At 41.7% G+C, this 18307-nt stretch overlaps 1 protein-coding gene across 2 annotated transcripts in view; it reads right to left on the reverse strand.

Annotated features, from left to right (window-relative positions):
- Positions 1-18004, reverse strand: part of LOC102297988 (calcium-binding mitochondrial carrier protein Aralar1) — a 24896-nt gene extending 6892 nt beyond the window's left edge. The window contains exons 1-13 of one of the 2 annotated variants that reach the window (XM_042220386.1): positions 17810-18004; positions 17251-17304; positions 14518-14660; positions 13968-14083; positions 13131-13270; positions 10005-10151; positions 9677-9815; positions 8694-8787; positions 6586-6670; positions 5282-5363; positions 3843-4001; positions 2803-2855; positions 2485-2565 (exon numbers count right to left, since the gene is read on the reverse strand). In XM_042220386.1, coding sequence (XP_042076320.1) covers positions 2485-2565; positions 2803-2855; positions 3843-4001; positions 5282-5363; positions 6586-6670; positions 8694-8787; positions 9677-9815; positions 10005-10151; positions 13131-13270; positions 13968-14083; positions 14518-14660; positions 17251-17304; positions 17810-17821 — 1305 coding nt within the window. In that variant the 5' untranslated portion in view covers positions 17822-18004. The other variant, XM_042220387.1, reaches the window with a different exon arrangement.
- Positions 18005-18307: the final 303 nt, after the last annotated feature.

Here is an 18307-nt window from a genome sequence, read left to right on the forward strand (position 1 = left end):
TCCGAGCAAAGGTCTAAAAAAAGCTCAGGCATATTTAGTCATCTTCAGAGTGGACGGGGAATATCCGCTTCTCTGAAGATTGATTCACTCGTCTGCTCCCTTTTATCTCCTTCAGTTCTGTCTGGTGGAAGCAATTATTTAACAAATTATCAGATTAAGCAGACTTCAAACTCTCATGAAGCAACACGAGAATATGGGGAAAGTCATAAAATACATTTCTATCAGGGTCCACAGATGGAATAACTTCTTCGCAGCAAGCATTGTAGTGGACACCATCCTCATCCTGTGCAAAGACCTGCACGGTGACTACGCCTCAGGTTCGTACCGCGTTGTCAAACTCAATCACAATGAGCTAGACCCCGCTTCATCCAGGGCCCTCCAGGGCCTCTTCCTTCAATTGCACCCTGACAGGGGTCACGACCCCGCAGACCTCAGCTCCTCTGAGTCCAACCTGCGGCCTCTGCTCCACAGCGCTCCTGCTTTATTTCAGCACAGCCGGCACAGAGGCATCTTTAATCCGATGATGCAATGACAAATTGCTACACAGAAAAAGGAATCACACCTGACCGCAGTCGCCATTTCAGACGATTCACAATCATAGTTTCTGTTTTGGGAAACTTCCGATGTGCTGACATTAGACGCTGAATTATAGCAACCTCTCTCGCTTAATAACAGTCACCATGGCAACAGTAAACACACTGGCAAATGGAGTCAGATTCGATTTAAAGCAATGAAATGAAATAAAACCACGATGTCTCCCTGTGTTTACAAATCCAAAACGGACACCTCACAAAGATCCAAACGCAGGTGAAAGACTTGTCTTTCAAAAACTTTAAACAAGCCGGGGCACCTTCTCCTCTAAATGGTGTGGTTACAACCAGAAACATATGCACAAAACATTACAACAAAACAGGAGTGTCTTTTTTCTTCTGTGGGACTGTAAAACTGCATCAAGCACTCTGCTTAGGTGCAAAGACAGGGTGACTGTAGTCTACTCATTTCATTACTCCACATCACCACATTAAAGAGGGAAACACTTCTTTCTGTACTATGTATTTATAATGTTCTCACCTGCAAAAACTACTTACTCATCATGCAATAATATCTTACTTTTATGATTGTGGCATATGTATGTCTGTTCCTCTTAGACACATTGATCAGTCTGGATGAAACTCACTGTACAACCTGCCTAGGGTACCAGGATTATCAACATGTTTATAGCTTTTGGGAATAATTATATCCTAATAATTTGTATAGATTATGCACAGTAGCTGATCTATGATAGGTGTGCATTGTTTGTAAATACATTTTGCTCAATTTGTAGTGCAGTGGCACTTTGGGGCCACTGGAAAGTGCTGTCATCCATATTTGTTAATAAGTGTTCATCAAACAGTGTCTGATTGATTACCTCGTCTTAAACGTATGTGTATATTATCATTTGTTTTGTGTTTCTGATGAATGGATTGACTATATACACTCATGTAGTGAAGATAAAAAGAATAGCAGTAAGTGAAACTTAACATACGTGTCTGTTTAAAATACATGATTGAAGTGAACAAGTGCTGCAGGCCTCGTTAGTAACAATAAAGATATATACTTTTTTGTACTTTTAACTGACCTCTCTGGATGGTGATGCAGGATGTGGACTTGTAGAATGTTTTGATACTCTTATTTTAATTGGCTTTACACAAGTATTTTATTTTGAAAGATATTTGTGTTTTCCTACCTGACAGCTATGGATGGTCATGATTTACAAATATTTAAATGGTCATTAAGCTAAAAACTGAACTAGAATGGCAAAAGCCTGGCACAGCATGAAGAATACTGAAAGCAATATGCGCCTGAAATGCTCATCCTTACTACCGACAGGTAAGATTAATATTGTGGTAGTCCTAGATTTCATTCAGCTGCCTCCACATTCAGTCTCTCTGACACGCCGACCTCAACTTGCAACAAATAAGAGATCTGGTTCCCGTGTTACTATGCAGAGCAGAACCAGCTCCCCCATCTTGGGCTTCCCAGCTGCAGCTGGTGGAGCTGGATCCATCCACTGGAGATATTTTAGAGACTCACTGGAGATGCAGCTAAATGACACTGAGGGCAGACATGGTGGAGGGATGTTTAAAAAAAAACAAAAAAAACAACGTACTTACATATAACACCTTTAAGTAAAGTTGAATACCTCATCCGCACGGCATATAATGATCGTTTCATGCATGTTAAATACATTTCTCACCCTTCACATATGTTAAAACAAAAATTAAAACACTAAAAGAGCAGTATCAGTTTAGCTTTGGATCTGAAATACTTACACATTTGATTTCTGTACTTACTTATGAACCCAAGACTACAAAACGCACATAATCGCTGCACTATTTTTTTTTTACTCATGCATACATCGCTTATCTTTAAGGTGTCCCTTCACTCGGTTTTGAGTTCATCTACAGAGTGAATTTGAATGATGATCGCCTCAGTAATGCTTACACATCCACCAGCCAGAATCTCTGCAGGAAGAGGGATGGTATCATCCTGGTTGGTGAACTTGTCTCTGACAAAATCGTTCACCTGAAGAAAAGAAGAAAAAATAAAGGAAAGGAGACACAAAGAAGAAGAAGAAGAAGAAGAAGTCAGATGAGACACAATCGCAGTCTTGATGGCAGGGCATTAATGTTAACTTGTGGTTGCAGTCGCATCTTGATTGCAAAGTGTGTCTCTTCTTCTTTGCATGTTTTTTTTCCATTCACAATGAATCGTTCAGAACAACTTTTTGAGCACTCTAAGCTACGCAGTGGAATGACTTGCCGTGAGTTTGATAGCTTTCTCCGGGGCAACGCCAATGAGCTGCGGGAGGAGACCTGCAAAATATTATTCATAGATACCATTAGAATACCTGACAGAGAGAGAGAGAGAAAGAGAGACAGTCTGGCTGGAAATGAATGCACTTTTTTTTTTTGTATCTTTGCTGAATGAATACATCCACTGACAGCTAGAACAATATAAGCTGCGGGGTTCTTGTGCGTGTAAAACAAACCCATAAATATTTACAGATGGTGCCTGATACAGCTGATGCACCAGCATACAAAGGTCCCACTGAAATTGAACAAAAGTCCCCAAAAATATGACACGGCTGCTCCATATGGGATCAGCATCGCGGAGACTTGATCCTGCTGTTAGCGGGGAACAGAGAGAGAGCTGTGTGGTCACGTACAAGATCGAGGGGGGAGGCTGGGTGCTACAGTGGCGATAACTGCCATACTGTTTCACCGTCTGTCCTTCATCAGGCCAGATAAACTTCTGAAGGAGCTGCTGAGTGACTGCTGCTGGTGTGCAGCCAGAAAACAGCCGAGCGTGTCTGTCTCTGAGTCAATCACCCTCTTATCATGTGCAAGAGATGAGGAAGGAGGGCAGGGGGACGCAGATCAGAGCAACAAAGCGCTGCAGCGGTAGAGGCAGCAGTAGATGGCAGTCTTGACTTCCCTCATATGAAAGAAGTGTTGTATATCACAAGCCTTCAGCACCATTATCACCACTCAGGCAGAGGCAGATCAGACACCGCTGCTGCTGTTGCTACATGAATACTGCTGGTCATTCTCCTCGGGCAACTCTCCCAGGTACTGAGATAATGAAAACGTGACCCCTGGGTGTTGCTTTATTCACTGCTGAACAGGGAGGGCAAAGGTTTCTGGTATCAATTAGCGAACCATGCTCCCGATATTAGCGCGCTGGCGAATGTTGATGCTTTCCCATCAGATGGTTTGTTTTGCACGACACCCACATGTTGGCTTGCACAGAGATTTCAGGTCTTTTCATTTACTGAAAAAAATAAATCTGTAAATGATTACCTCTGTAAAAGCCGAAGAAGCCCTCGTAACGGAGCACTTTCTTTGCGCAGTCGAAGCTGTTCTTGTACATCAGCTCTCCTACAAAGGAGCCGGTGGAGCGCTGGTTCTGCATGCGCGTCTTCACCAGGTCAATAGGGTACACAGCCGTAGCGCCGGCAGCTACAAACATTTAAAAAAAAAAACAAAAAAAAAAACACACACACACAATGAACTAGTTTTGGGGGGGTTTCTGCTATTTTGGAAAGATTTTTTTTGAGCATCTAAACAATTCAGAAACCAAATTCAAATTTTACTTGTGGCAAATGTGACAAAAAGAGCTGCAGTTTGTTTTCTGATTTGTGCAACTGGCAGACAAGAAAACCCAAAATGACAAAGAAACCCCCCCTTTTTTCAATCTAGACAAGCTAGTAAATGTTTGATCTTTGTGCTTCTAACAATGAATTACTATTACTTTTTAATTTATTTTTAACTCAATTAATAACCTGTTGATATTGGACAGCCCTTGGGAAGCCCTCTAATGCATACAAGCCATCACTTTATTTATCTAGAGTCCTACACAACTGAGATGTACAGCAATAATTCTGCAGCTACATTTGGGGATGGTTTACCACTTCAAAGAAATCATCATAAAGCTTAGAGTAGGAAGTCCTGCAAAGTGGACGACTGGGTGAAAAATACAAGATGAAATCAAGTTTAATGAGAAGGATTTGTGGAAAAGTAAGGAGAGAAGAGTGCTGAAGCTTTTATGTTCTCTGTTATTTCAAAAGAATGCACCTTCGAGCCTTTATTGTTATTGTAAATAACTGTTAAAAATCGCGGTTTGGCGGGTGTGAACTTTCTCAACTCCTGAAGGGAAGCTTGCCAGAAAAAGTTTGAGCAACACTGCACTAAACTGTTGTTATCAGTTACACTCGCCATGTCTTGTTTGGCATCAAGGCCTGCTGTAATGATTATTCCCAAACATGCAAACAGAGAAAGCAGCACAGTGAGTGAGAAACAGCTCATTCCTGGTGGTTTCTCTGTATGCCTCATGACTTACAGTATATCTCTCTCTGACCTGGCCTGAATTGGCTTCTGCTGAATGATGACTGAAAACTCTTTGCGTATTTAAGGAGAACAAGTGCACACACACACATACAAAGGCCGTGTTCCTATCTGAGGGGCAGTTATGTCAGAAGTTCCTTGTATCAGTTCCCCCCAGCGTAATTAGAGAGGGAGATTCCAGGGAGTGCGGTTCCGGAAGATTTGTGTCATTCCAAAGCTTCGACTCCAACGACAGCCTGGAGCCACGGTGGCACGGCAGCACAATGCCGGAGCCTCACATCACAGCCCTTCTCCCTGCAGGACAATGGTCGGCCCCGGGGCCTCGGCGCGGCAGCCAGCCGGCTAAGGTTACCGCTCGGGCGGGCCGGGGGCTCCGCCGCAGACATGTCACTCACCTCCAGCGATTGAGCCCAGAGAAAACCTGTAGGCAGACTCCGCAGCCTGGAGCCAGATGGGCCGAGACGTTTCGTGAGCGTGCTGTATAGGAGAAAAAGACACCAGCGGTCAAATGAATCTGGAGAAAGACAGGAGGGGGGATCAGACACTAAACATGAATCGGCTGGCTATTAAACTATAGCGAACCAGATACATTGTGGAAAGAAAAATGCTATAGAGTACTCAACGGCGGAGGAAGGCGATGGAATGCAGACATGTCACATAATGTCTGATTCATCATCAGCCTGTATTAAATGTCACAGACAGACTAGCTCTGGATACAGTAAATGACTGTGTGAACCTGCGGCTGAGTTTTCCACGCATGCGACATGTGGGAGGCTAAAAGCTAAAAAGGTCTTCTTTTATTTTTATAACAAAGCATAATTTCTCCCTTATCCACTTGATCTCAGGATTGGTGTTTGATGTTGAAAGCAAATGCCTTTGTTTACACTGGGAACTGATTAGCCTCACAACCCTTTTCCATGTCCAGATAAGAATCTACATGAATATTACACGGTCCGAGCGAGACATCGTCAAATGTGTGTGCAAGTCGATGTATTTAGCAACTTCTCCTGCCACCAGATGAGCGGGGAGTGGAGAAGATCATTTTTTTTCCTCTTCCCAGATGCTTCCACCCAGAGTTGCATGCTAACAAGATCGAGGTCTTGATCAAAGGGTTTAAACAATTAGCCTACTTCCACAGAAGGGCAAGGCTGAGAATTGCAGCATCCCCCCCAAAGGAATCAAATTCCAGACCTCTGAGCACGAGTCCCAGGAGTGGCCTGAAAGCTCTGACCACAGCCTGATATAGAGCCGTGTTATCCGGTGGAGGCAGGAACTATTTTGTTCTCCCACATCCACCTTGACTCCCACTCCCCTCCTGCCATTAGCAGACTTTGCTAAAGGCTCCTAAAACTTCTCAAGCCCCACACTGATAAAAGCCTCTTATTAGCGTCTCAGATGTGTGATTGCAGCTGATGTGTATGTACAGCCATACTGAATAAAATAGGCAGTGCCTTTCATGGAGAGGCGCAACGCAACAATCCATTCCTCCTCTTTGACTATAATTGGAGTACTTTTATCTGGGAGTTAAAGAAATGCACTTCACAAGGGAAGAAAAACATGGGCACTCTGCTAATTCAGCGACTGAACAGTCTTCCTTTTTCTCGCTTCTTTCTGAGAAGGAAGCGGGGCGAAGAAGTGGGAAAGGCTTTGATGAAAGGCAGGAGGATGTGAGGTGTATTAGAGGAGTCACTCAGGCTACCTGTCTGTGGCTCTCTGCTAGGTGGTATGGCATGTCTCCTTCCTCCAGCGGGGCAACTCTCTCGATATCTGCGTGGTTCAGCCGCCTTGAGGGGGAGAGAGGAAGGGATTTAGTCCAGGAAAAAGCAGAAAGCTGTGCATCTACTCTGAGCGGCAGCCAGTGATGTAAGATTTTCCACAGACCTTTTACTGCCATATAACTTAAAGTTCCTGCTACTCGAGCTTATACACACAACAGACAAACAAAGCTGGAAGGGGCCCAATGAGTAAATGAAAGTGTTTTGTTACTAAATGCTGGAGATCCAAGTATCCCCCGCTGGTCTGATGCATCATAAAGACTGCATTCATGTTTTATGTGTGTCTTGTTAATCAGCCACTGGAGCAACCATTGTTAAACAGAATGAGCAATAACTTTATCTTTACGACCAATAAACAGATGTTTATAACATATTCATTCCATTCGTGTCGGCTTAGAATAAAAACACGAGCTTGTGTAAATGTAAATTTGAGGGAATAGCAGGAGAAGCTACCTGGGCGACTGCATTAATGACAGTGGAAAAGAACATTTCTGCACTTCTTTGGACTCCACGTCGAGTTTGGTTCGTTCCATTTCGTGTATTCCTCACATATATGCAGGTCGGACTTTGGCAATTTAGGAAAGCATTAGACTGCTAGAAATCCAAACTACATTTAAAAAAAATTACACAGTCAAAAACCACCCAAGTTAATCCAGGAGCTGGAATAATTATTTCCCCATTTATACACATAAACACAACAGAAAAAAAATAAAATATTAAGGAAGTTTGTCCAAGTTTCTTTTTGTACCCTTTTAATGAGGACATATTCATAATTTAGTTACAAATTTACATGCCGCACTATGTACAAGAGCACTTTTTCAGCTTGTCCAACATGAACAGGTACAAATAAAAGAAACATTGTATATTACAGTACAAATATTCACTATTAGACATCTGTTTATTAGCATGTGTACTACTTTTTCAGTAAATCTATATGAATAATTATAAAACACTTATTAATGCTTCATATACAAGAAAACATTCTTCAATTTGTAGGTCATTAACTAAAGGTTTTCCATCAATATCCTCCTAGTGTTTTTCTTTATAATGTATGTTTTACTCAGGAGTCGGGACGGTCATTCTTCTTTAATAACACTTATTAAATACAGTCAAATGCAGTGGTTGCTGTTATAATAACGTCCCCCCACAGACCCGAGAACTGGGTCATTGCACTGTAATGTGTTCACTATGGAACTGGACCAGGTTACCATTTACTCTTTCCCATTAGATTCACTTCACCATTTATCAGTTATGGTTAGTAAACTGTCTCAACTGCTTATCTATAAATATAAGCTTTTAATTTCAACCACTCCTTCCATTATGTTTAGCTAACTAGTTTTTTTCTTAATATGCTCATGTTTGCTCAATAAATTCAACCTAATTACACCTTTAGTCAAGAATTTCCTAGTTTTTAAATCTAAATTTTCGATAGGTCTTTCCTTTGATTATCTATTATGCAGTGAGCTGACAACACTTTTAGTGGGGTGTACAACTTTTTTCCCTACGTACTTGTTTATTTACCGATTTTTATCATTTACGCAATCCTGTTTTTATTTAAAATGAACTTTTCTGCACAAACCTATGGAAGCTTCCATACAAACCTGTCCAGGTCAATCAGTTCTTTAATTAACTGTATTTTCATGCTTTTTTTGTAGTTGTTTTTTTTAAATGAGTTGAGCCTTTAGTTACTGTGAAAGTACTACTAGCGCTATTATTTGAGCATCACTGGTGTAACGTAATACAACTAAACTAGGGTTCATATTGTTTTTAATAAATCTATATTAAGTGAACTTATAAAGCAGTTGAGTTATTGAGAGGTAATCTCTTAATGGCCTGCTAATTGGAAAATGTTTGAAATACAGATTTCACATAAGCATGGAAATAAGCTAATGGTAAATACAAGCACCTTATTATAAACTGTTGTCCAGTAAAGTCTTGTTACTCTTTAGTTTAAACGTGTTGTAGCCTGAAATATGTTCACTGACCAATAAACCAACTCCACAGGTGACAACAGAATAACTGGAGATCTTACCCAGAGTGAGAGTGGAGACCAACGAGCTGATACAGGATGTCAATTTCCATCGGAGTGATTTGACCAAACTTATTTGCAGCATGAACAAACTCCTCTACAATTTAACAAAGACAGGAGACGATGCAGTCACACAAACTGGATTTCAAAGCTTCGCTGTGTCAAACATCAGACATGAGGCCGAGAGGATAAAAACATTAGTTATTTTCTACTGGAGGTTTGTGTTATATAGTATTTGCAAATAATGTTCCTTGTATTTTTTTCTTTATGTGGCTCTTTGTTGCAGAAAAATCTTTAAAATCATTAAATCCAGTCCTGTGTGTGCTTTACTTCTTCCTCGACTACCACTAACTGAACCACTCTCAGCAGCACCCTGCACGGCTCTGCTATATGGGATTTATATTCACTTCTTTACTGCTGCCTGCTGAGAAACTCCATTGCCATCAGGTGGTCGTTCTAAAAGGAAACCTAATGGTAGTTGTTGAGAGAGGGGAAAGAGTTTGTTATTCACTTCCTCCACACCTTTAGTTACAAGTATGCTCGAGGTGTACAATGATATACTTTTCGGTGAAGGACAGCAGACATGCGAGTGCTCGCTTTAAACTTAATGATATTTGACATGCTCGGCAACAAATAACAATAATTATTTGCAAATACTGTTTGCTCAAAGTCTTTTCTACAAGGCGAAATACCAATGAAGAGGAAGCAGAAGTCTAAAGTTTGCATCTGAATGGGAAACACAACTGGGAACAGATGTGACTGACAGAACGACTATCAGTTACTCAGGTATACATGTGTGGGGAGGGGAGGGGATGATCTGATTACCAGATTGAAAATGTTCATTTACCTTAGTAATTTAGTGCTACAGTAAATGTTTCCTGAGTGTTCACTCACACCACTCTGTCAAGAAAGTTAAAATATGATCGAACATCTCACATCACATTTACGATGCAGACGTGATTATTTCGGGAGACGCTCGGCAGTACCTTTGGTGACGAGAGTGTCTTTGTGCGTGCCCGCCACCGTGCTGTAAATCTTGCGGATCAGCTCCATGTTGTTGAGGAGAGCATTGAAGGCATTGAAGTAGGAGAAGCTCACCATGTGGGAGGTGCTCCCTCCCGCAGCCTACAGCAAGACCAAAAGCCTGTCAGACCTACTGGATAGGAGGGACTACGGATGGATCTTATTATGTTCCTTCAAATCTTCCTTAACCAGCTAAATGACAGCAGCTCAGTAAGACATAAATCACTAACACAGATGCTAACTGTGAATTCTTGTGTCACTGTTTAAAAAAGGAAAATGTAATAACTCAACTGAAACCAGATTCTCCTCGACAAACGGAGTCAGCATGTGGTGCCTGATGGTGGCCATGATGTCACTGAAGTCCAAGGCAGTGATGGTGCCGCTTTTGCTCTTGTCTTTTTGTGCAAATGCCTGGCGGGCGTGCTCAAGCTGCAGCTCCTGTAGCACACACAGACACACAAGGTTAAGATGCTAAAAAGGTAAAAAAAAAAAAAGCAGAGTGCGTTCCCAGAACCTTGGAAGAAGAAAGTACAATAATATCAGTGTTAAACAGATGTGAAAGTCATGAGATGTGACTGTGTTAGACAGATTTTTTTTTTTTGTTAATAGCAGTCGTTTCTCCAGAGACTAATGAAAACCACGTCCCGGGTAGTCTGATCCCGCATTCGAGCTGAGCGGCTGCCGAGGCGGCTGGCAGGTGTGTCCGCACCAAGATGATTCAATATGACAACCGTGCAATCAGAAGGGGATGCAGGAGAGGCTGACCCCGGGTCAGTGTCTGCTGTCAAAGCTCATCGCGTATAACCAGAGGACTGTGGAGGAACTCCAACACCGAGGTGCTTCTTCATCCTCATATTCTTGCTCTGATAACCTAATCAGTGGATTTATTCTCACAATGTTTGCTGATTAGAATGCTCAAAACTGGTCATGATACTCATTACACAGACATGTACTTTTTTTAGACTTACAAACACTCTGTGAACTCAATGTAGTTTCACATTCCTGTGAAAGAGCCCTAACTTTCAATAACAATCGGATCTACTTGCATCAATTTCAAGTAACGCTTAGAAGAAATGCGATGTGCTCGGACATGACAGAAAACAAGACAATAAAAATGATACATATAGATGAAATTCCGCACGCAGAGGAGTGTTTGGTGTAGTGGTGGGAAGCTCCAGTCAAGTATGATAAACCACAAAGCGCTCTGAGAGATCCCACACTGAAGTGGAGACAGAGTGCAGCCTGCATAACTCTTGGACCACCCAGCTTCTGCCTCAGACCACAGCCCTCGACTCTGAACCAGGTCGCTGCACTAGCCCCGCTCCCGCTTTTTCTTTTTGACAACACACACACACACACACACACACACACACACACACACACACACACACACACACACACACACACACACACACAGGGCAATAATCAATCAAGCAAAATAGCAATTTTTGGGCATTTTTTGACAGTTTAACTGTGAAGCGAAGTTAGGAAGGAGAGAGAAAGCAAGGGAGGACACATAGCAAAGGGCTGCAGACTGGATTGAAACCTGGGCCACTGCATGTCAGCTGTAACTGTGTGGGCGCCTGCTCAACAAATGGGCTAAACTGGTGCCAAACTTTAACTGTCTTAATGGCACAACAGGCTCCCTCAAACCCCCAGAACTGCTGATTACACTCCCCTCCCTTTTAGTCATGCCAACTATATGCATGGCATATAGTCCAATTTGACCCCAAGTGGGATGAAATCCCCACAGGAGAAATGACTTCATTTTCTGATGCTATTGAAGCACTTTTGGCTGCTTTTCTGTACAAACTGTTTACTTTAAATACAGAAGATACTAAATTAACCTCCTAAGACCCGAACTCTTCCACGACATGCATTTTTAATTTCTCTTTGATATTTGGTCACATTGGGGCCCGATGAATGTAAAAACAAAGAATTTTTTTTTTAACCTTATTTTTGTTTTTAAGAAAAATAAGAGCCACATATGAGGATATTCGTTTAAAGTTTTGATAGAACAGCAGCAGTGTAATGTCCTCGTAAGTGGGTATCAGGCCCATGTAGAGCAAAATTGAGTATTTCGGACTAAATAACCCAAAATGTGATGTCCACATATGTGGACGACAGGTCCTAGGAGGTTAATCAGATTTAGATGAGAAAGTTGGATTATGTTCATTAAGTATTATCTTTAAAGACTTTTGCACTTATTTAGAGGGGACATGTTCTTAAATTTAAAAAAAATGTCATATGAAAAGAGCGTGAGCTGTATATTTTACACTTTTTGGAATAGTGACGTTGTTGTGTGTTTTTTAAAAACCTTTTGATAGATACTACTTTTTAGACTAAGCAAAAGAAAAGTGGCTCCTCTGAACACAGATGTACACATGTAGATAGTGCAGGGGTCACTTCTGTTTCACTGGAAGATGCATCAACGCGGCCGCCATGTTTGACAGGGAATGCAGTTTTCCGTAATATATATTGCATATATGTCTACAGAGGCCACAGGACATCATTAGTTTTCAACTTTGTTTCAGTCCTCCATTCCATAGTTATAATATTAATAATATTATTTGTTTCCATAACAAAATACTGGCAATACTGGTTTCCATCCATTCATCCAAAGTTGACTAAGCATCAACTGCTTAGTCAACTTTGAGTCACATGGGGGCTGAAGCCTATCCTAGACGATATCTCATGTGATCCTGGGAGAAATCGCGCGCTTGCACTTTCACATCTACAGCCAATAAACAATTCGCCTAACGTGCATGTTTTTGGACTGGAAGTCAAAGCCAGATTACCCAGAGAGAACCCACACAGTCACAGGGAGAATGTGCAAAGCCAGGGAGCAGGTTCAAACCCCAAACCTTCTTGGTGTGAGATGAGAAACTACCACCCACTGCTCCACCATACTGCTTAACTTTTGGCAGGAATTTAACCAATCTGCTTGTCGGTAATATTCTGTCAAAAAAAAAGTTTGTGAAAATTAAAAATTGATCTAACAAATCTCGTCATTACAAAGACAGAACTGTGAACGTCAGACATGTAATGAAAGCTGCAGAAGAACACCAACAGAGTTAGAGCCAATTTAAATGACAGAAGGTAGTATTAAGTCAGCCTAAAAAGAAGGACCAGTCTACCAACTGAGATATGAAATGAACCACCCCACCGCCCCACCCCTCCGAGCAAGATGGCAGTAGAGGAGATACAAATTTCACAAGCCTAGATGCAGCTTCTGTTATCTGGCTTCTGTAGACGCAACATACACAGCACAGATTAAACAAATGAACTTATTTCCAAAATGTAAAATCATTCCTTTAATTTTAAAAATGGACCGATGCTCATCTGTGAAATTTAGCTCATTCCTTTAACACGCTGCACATCAGTTTTGACATAAAGCGCCAAGATAAAAATACATACCTGCAGAAATTGGGTGAACTCTGTGTAGCTGAGGTTCTTGTTCCTTTCGTGGCCAAAGTGTAGCCTGATGAACTCACAGTCCCAGTTAAAGGGAATGTGGTGATGGACTGTAGTCTGGCTGAAGATGTCACGTACATTCTCTGGAAGAGAGAGGCCCGAGTGAGCAGTAACAAAAGACAGAAGGAAAAACCTGCAAGATGAAGCTGTAATGTCCATCTCGCGTGCTCATTCCCTTTGCAGAGAACCCAGTTAAAGGAGATGAAAGAGTCAGTTTGGATGGCGAATCTGAAGAGGCTGTTACATTTTGAGGGTCGTGAGTCCTTCCAGGAAATTTTCTGTATAAGCTCTACTCTCAATTCCAGCTGCCTTTATGGAGGCCTATTGCACAGAAAGAGCACGACAGCAGCTTCTTTGTAAGACTCTCTCGGTTTATGACAGACTAGATTCATGTCGAATGGAGCTGGGTATAATGTGATGTTTCACACAGCTCATTGCAGCACTGCCCAGAGACGAGACCTTAAAAAGGTCTCACTGCTAGCATATTTAATACTCTAAAGAAGAAGCCCCCAAAAGCTCCGATACTCCCATATTTATTGACTATACATGCTTACACACAAAAAAAGAACTTCTACAGTGTTTAATCATCCCCACCCCAGTAGTTTCTTAGTGTTTTTCATCATTATGTCATCAATGTTTTCTTTCAACAAGAAGCACTTTAAATTCCTTTTAATTATCTACATCAGGTCTACATCTTAAGTCAGACGTAGGTATAATAACATTATCCAGTTTAAATTATCCTCTGTGCTGAAACACTGACATTAACTACCATGCACATACCAAATGAGATGTTCCCTGTACCAGTCTTGTCAAACAGCTGAAAGGCAACTATGAACAGGGCATCGGGGGCACATAGAACTGCCTCAAAGGCCAGAAACTCCTGGAAAGAGATCAGTCTGTTTGGAGAAGAAAGAAAAAAATGAATGATGAAACATATATGGATCTTCAATATCAGTCTGTGTCCAGGACACGGACTGACGTTGAGGACAAGGCACAAAAAGCATTAAAGGTATACGTTTTATAGCCGAGCTTCAGTTTTCATTCTTAGCAACAACACAAACTAGCCAATGAAATAATGTTACTAACACTGGTTATACATTGATATATATATACACGCATATCTATCTATCTATCTATCTATCTATCTATCTATCTATCTATCTATCTATCTATCCTTTATTTATCAGTGAAGAAAAGAAAACGTTTGACAGGTTGTTGATGTACTAAAATAAATATCTGTTTATAGCAAAAAACAAAAAAAAAAGATAAAAGATCTAAGCATAACAAACTCTTCATGGCAACCTTCATCGCACGACTTGTTCTTACTCACCCATCCTTGGTGGTGTCAGCCACTCCGGCTATCAGCTCCACAGTTTTGGGATTGTGTTGAGGCTGTGTATGCAGACCCAGGTAATGCTGCACAAAGTCCTTGGGGGTCATGTAATGCTCTCCATCCTGCACCACGTTGGCATACTGCAAAGAAGAAACAGACAAGCTATAAACAAGACTCAGTGTGGATCCATATGTGCATTTAATCGGAGAACCAGTAAGGCTGAAATTTTACTGTGTGCATAAAAAGAGGAAGATGTGGACATATCCCCTTGTCTCTGTAACAATACGATGCATCCCGCTTCCTTTAACAGCATAAAGGAATCTAAGTTTATCGGCCCTATAGAGCATTTTAAGCATATATATAAAGCTTTGCCATAATGACAGGCAGCATTGAAAAAGCATCTCTGAGCTTTGTCATCTCTTGACTTCATTCTAACCATGAATCTCATTCTCGTACAAAAGACATGTTGCTACACACATAACAGACAATGATGCATGCCGTGCCACTGAAATTGCAAAGAAAAAAAAAGAAAAAGAAAAAAAGAAGTGTTATTGTGTGAGAGGAACACTGTATTACAATGATTTACCCCTTACTCATTCAGAGCAACGCTGCTGACAGCCCCTCTCTTTTTCAGGAACACCCTGTTCCCACTCACACACTTGCACACATTCAAACCTGGAAGCTGCAGTACAATCTGCTGGCAGCTGAGCAGCTCCAGTGGCCTCCGTGTGAGAGGTTCAAGGCCTTTCTCAGGGGCTCCTCAGGGATGGGAAAATGTTTGTTTCACTCATCTCACCAGTGAGGGACTTGAACAGGCCCGCTTATCCAAAGTCTTAAGTTAGCAGGATACATTTTTCTATGATGTTCTATGTTGTTTTATCCTGTACAGTGGTGTGAAACGTGCTGTGCCACAGTATACTATGTAGAGATTTATTTGAGCGTGAACATCTATGGATGCTATGTGTTTTGGGGGTATATGGTGTTACAGGGCCAAATACAAGTCTAATAAGGACGGTTCCTTTGGTCTCGAGGTAATACTACTGGGCAGCCGATGTAAGAGGCCTTGCTTGTTGGAAGTAATAAAGAACTGTCCCACTGTGGGTACTCCGTGAGACCTCAGCTGTTAAAAAGAATACCCCTTTCCTATCTGTTGTTCTTCAGTTTTGCAGTCAGAGACAAATTAGCTCAACAAAACGTTATGTCCCCACAAATACCAACTCAGACAAAAGTAGCCTGCAAGGCTTCTAGTATCTCCTTACATGCCCCAGTATGGCATAACCATCCTTTTAAACCTAGTCAGCTGAATGGGGCATGTTCAGCCTGGAGAGCAAAAGATACTGCAACTCTGACAGTTTGCATCCTTCCAAATTTACATTATTTTTTTCATTACCTTCAAATTAGACACACTTAATGTCCAAGTTTGGGCAGCAGTTTGTTAACAGAGTTTTGGGAAGAAGCAATATCCCTTATTCATAGGTGTTCCAACACCACATGGTAGTTTGATTTAGTACAAGGTGATGCATAGCCTGTATTACTCCAAAACCAAAGTGAACCTCATCTTTCCATCAGTATCCTCTCCATGCAACAGTGCCTCTCACCAACTTTCTCCAGAGAAACGACAACTCGGACGCTCCATAGAAATCCCAGAGCTTCCACCTGACATGCAGATTGAAACTCTAGGAATGATGTCTGCCAAGAACCTATAGCGGCAAAGATTGAAAAACTGTCCAACATTTTAAAAATAAAAAAAATTTAAGTGGTGTAAATCCTTGCTGTTTCATGATATGCAATTCTAACCTCCAAATCTACTTGCAGTTAATAAAATGCATATAACAGAGCCTTGTGTTGCAAATGTGTTTTACTCCACTCTGCTGACGCAAAGCATGCAATACAGTGCCGTGCTGAACGTGAGATCTGGGTCACGCTCTAAGACATAAGGTCATTTTTAGAGCCCGGGTTGGTTTTCAAGTTGGAGCAGAGATAGCTCTGGGAACACAAGCACCACATGAACTGGCAACAGAAAGGCCACACTCATGGGCCCGAGCCAAGCTCAGACAGAGAGAGTACGACATGAACCCAGCTGAGAGTGTGGGAGGAGACCCCCACGCCAAGTGTTTTCAGGACAATTCAACGCAGTCTGCTGAATTAATCTTTTTAAGTGAAAATATTAATTCCGAGCAATTTATTGCCACATTTCTCCATCACATGATTGTGTATCTATTCACCCGCGCAGTAGGCCTCAAGTAGTTCTTAATCAAATTATACAGGCAGTCAGAATGAGCTTCCACTAATTAACTCTTCCACCTGAATATGCAACACAAATTACACAGCCCTGTTCTAGCAGAGTGAAGAGATGTTCAGGGACCATAAGGTGACTTAAGAAGTTGACACTCCAAACAAGACCTGTTGGGGGTAAACAAACTAACACCCTAATGCTGGGAATTGGTTGTCTCGGAAAAACGAAGAGGAATTCTTTAAGTTTTAAAGATAAAAAAATAAAATAAAAAGCATACACACTCTGCACATGCAGAAAGTTAAAGCCAAGGACGAATCTCTGTAGTAGCTGATCCATAATTAGTCAGAGTATTTATGTGACCTTTACAGAGCTACGTGTCCCTGTGGACGCCACACAAACTACTCACTCACTGCACCAGTAGGCTTTTTAATGTATTTGTTTGATTTCATATGAGTTAGTATTAGAAACAGTTTTAATCCTGGAGCAAGCCTTACCTTCAGAAAAACAGTCTTCAAGTCTTGGGGGTCTGCCCTTTTGGTTGCTTGCACCTGTAACACACAAGTTGGAATTTGTTATGAAAAGCAGTTGAAAAACTGACCATACCACGTTAATGCCTGTAGTTTTTGGAGCTCCAGCAGGCAACTCTACCATCAATAAAGCTGAAGTTCAGTCTGTCACAGTTTAGCTTTGATTTTTCCCCCCTTTTTACGCATCGATCGCAGGCTACTAACAGCAACAGCCTGGCACTGCATATGGAAGTAGCCGTGCTGCGATCCTTTCAGACAGCAAAATCCCATCAAATCTCCCAGAATCAGAAAAAAGCAGCAGAGAAAAAGAAATTACAGCTGTCTCTGCGAGGCCGGGAGAGATGCGCCTGTGTAAAGATGCAGAGCTAAATAAAAGGGGGGGAGGACACCGCTGCGTTTCAGACTGAGGATTTGAACCCAAGCGTCCGCGCAGACGAGCCGTCCTCGGCATCCGACAGCGCAAAGCTCGCGGCCGTTTTATTGCCTTTAAAAATTATTATCTGATAAGAAATATTGACGGAGTCACCTTGACCGCCATGCTGGATGTGACGTCAGCCGCAGTGGACTAGCGCAGGCGCTGGGCATCGGGATGACAGCGGAGGTCCGAGACAGCGCACTATTTTTAGCCAGATTGTTGTCCTTTTGCTGTGAACAAGGCGCAGCTGAGATGGACGCTCCGGACAGAGACACTTGGTCAGCAGATGTGTTACAGCATTTCCGGTCTGCACGGGGTCAAGTGAGGACACGCTGTACTGTGTGGTAGCCCTGCTCATAACAAACAGCAGGACAGAGAGGTGAAAAGAACAAATGTGGATAAAGTCTCTAAAGCGGGAGAGAGTATCTTAATTTAAAAAAAAAAATACGTTATTTATTTAATTATTGGAAAAAATCATATCGTGAAATGAAAAATGCCCAAAAGAATTTTCCACAGTTCATATTCTAATTATAGTCTACTCGGTTTAGGATAATATAAAATAAAGAGAGAGAATCATTTTGGCGAAAGTGATCATATATGCTTAAAACC

The sequence above is a fragment of the Haplochromis burtoni genome, unplaced genomic scaffold (genome assembly GCF_018398535.1).
Source record: "Haplochromis burtoni strain Fernald_Lab_line unplaced genomic scaffold, NCSU_Asbu1 Contig_48, whole genome shotgun sequence".
Classification (NCBI taxonomy): Eukaryota; Metazoa; Chordata; class Actinopteri; order Cichliformes; family Cichlidae; genus Haplochromis; species Haplochromis burtoni.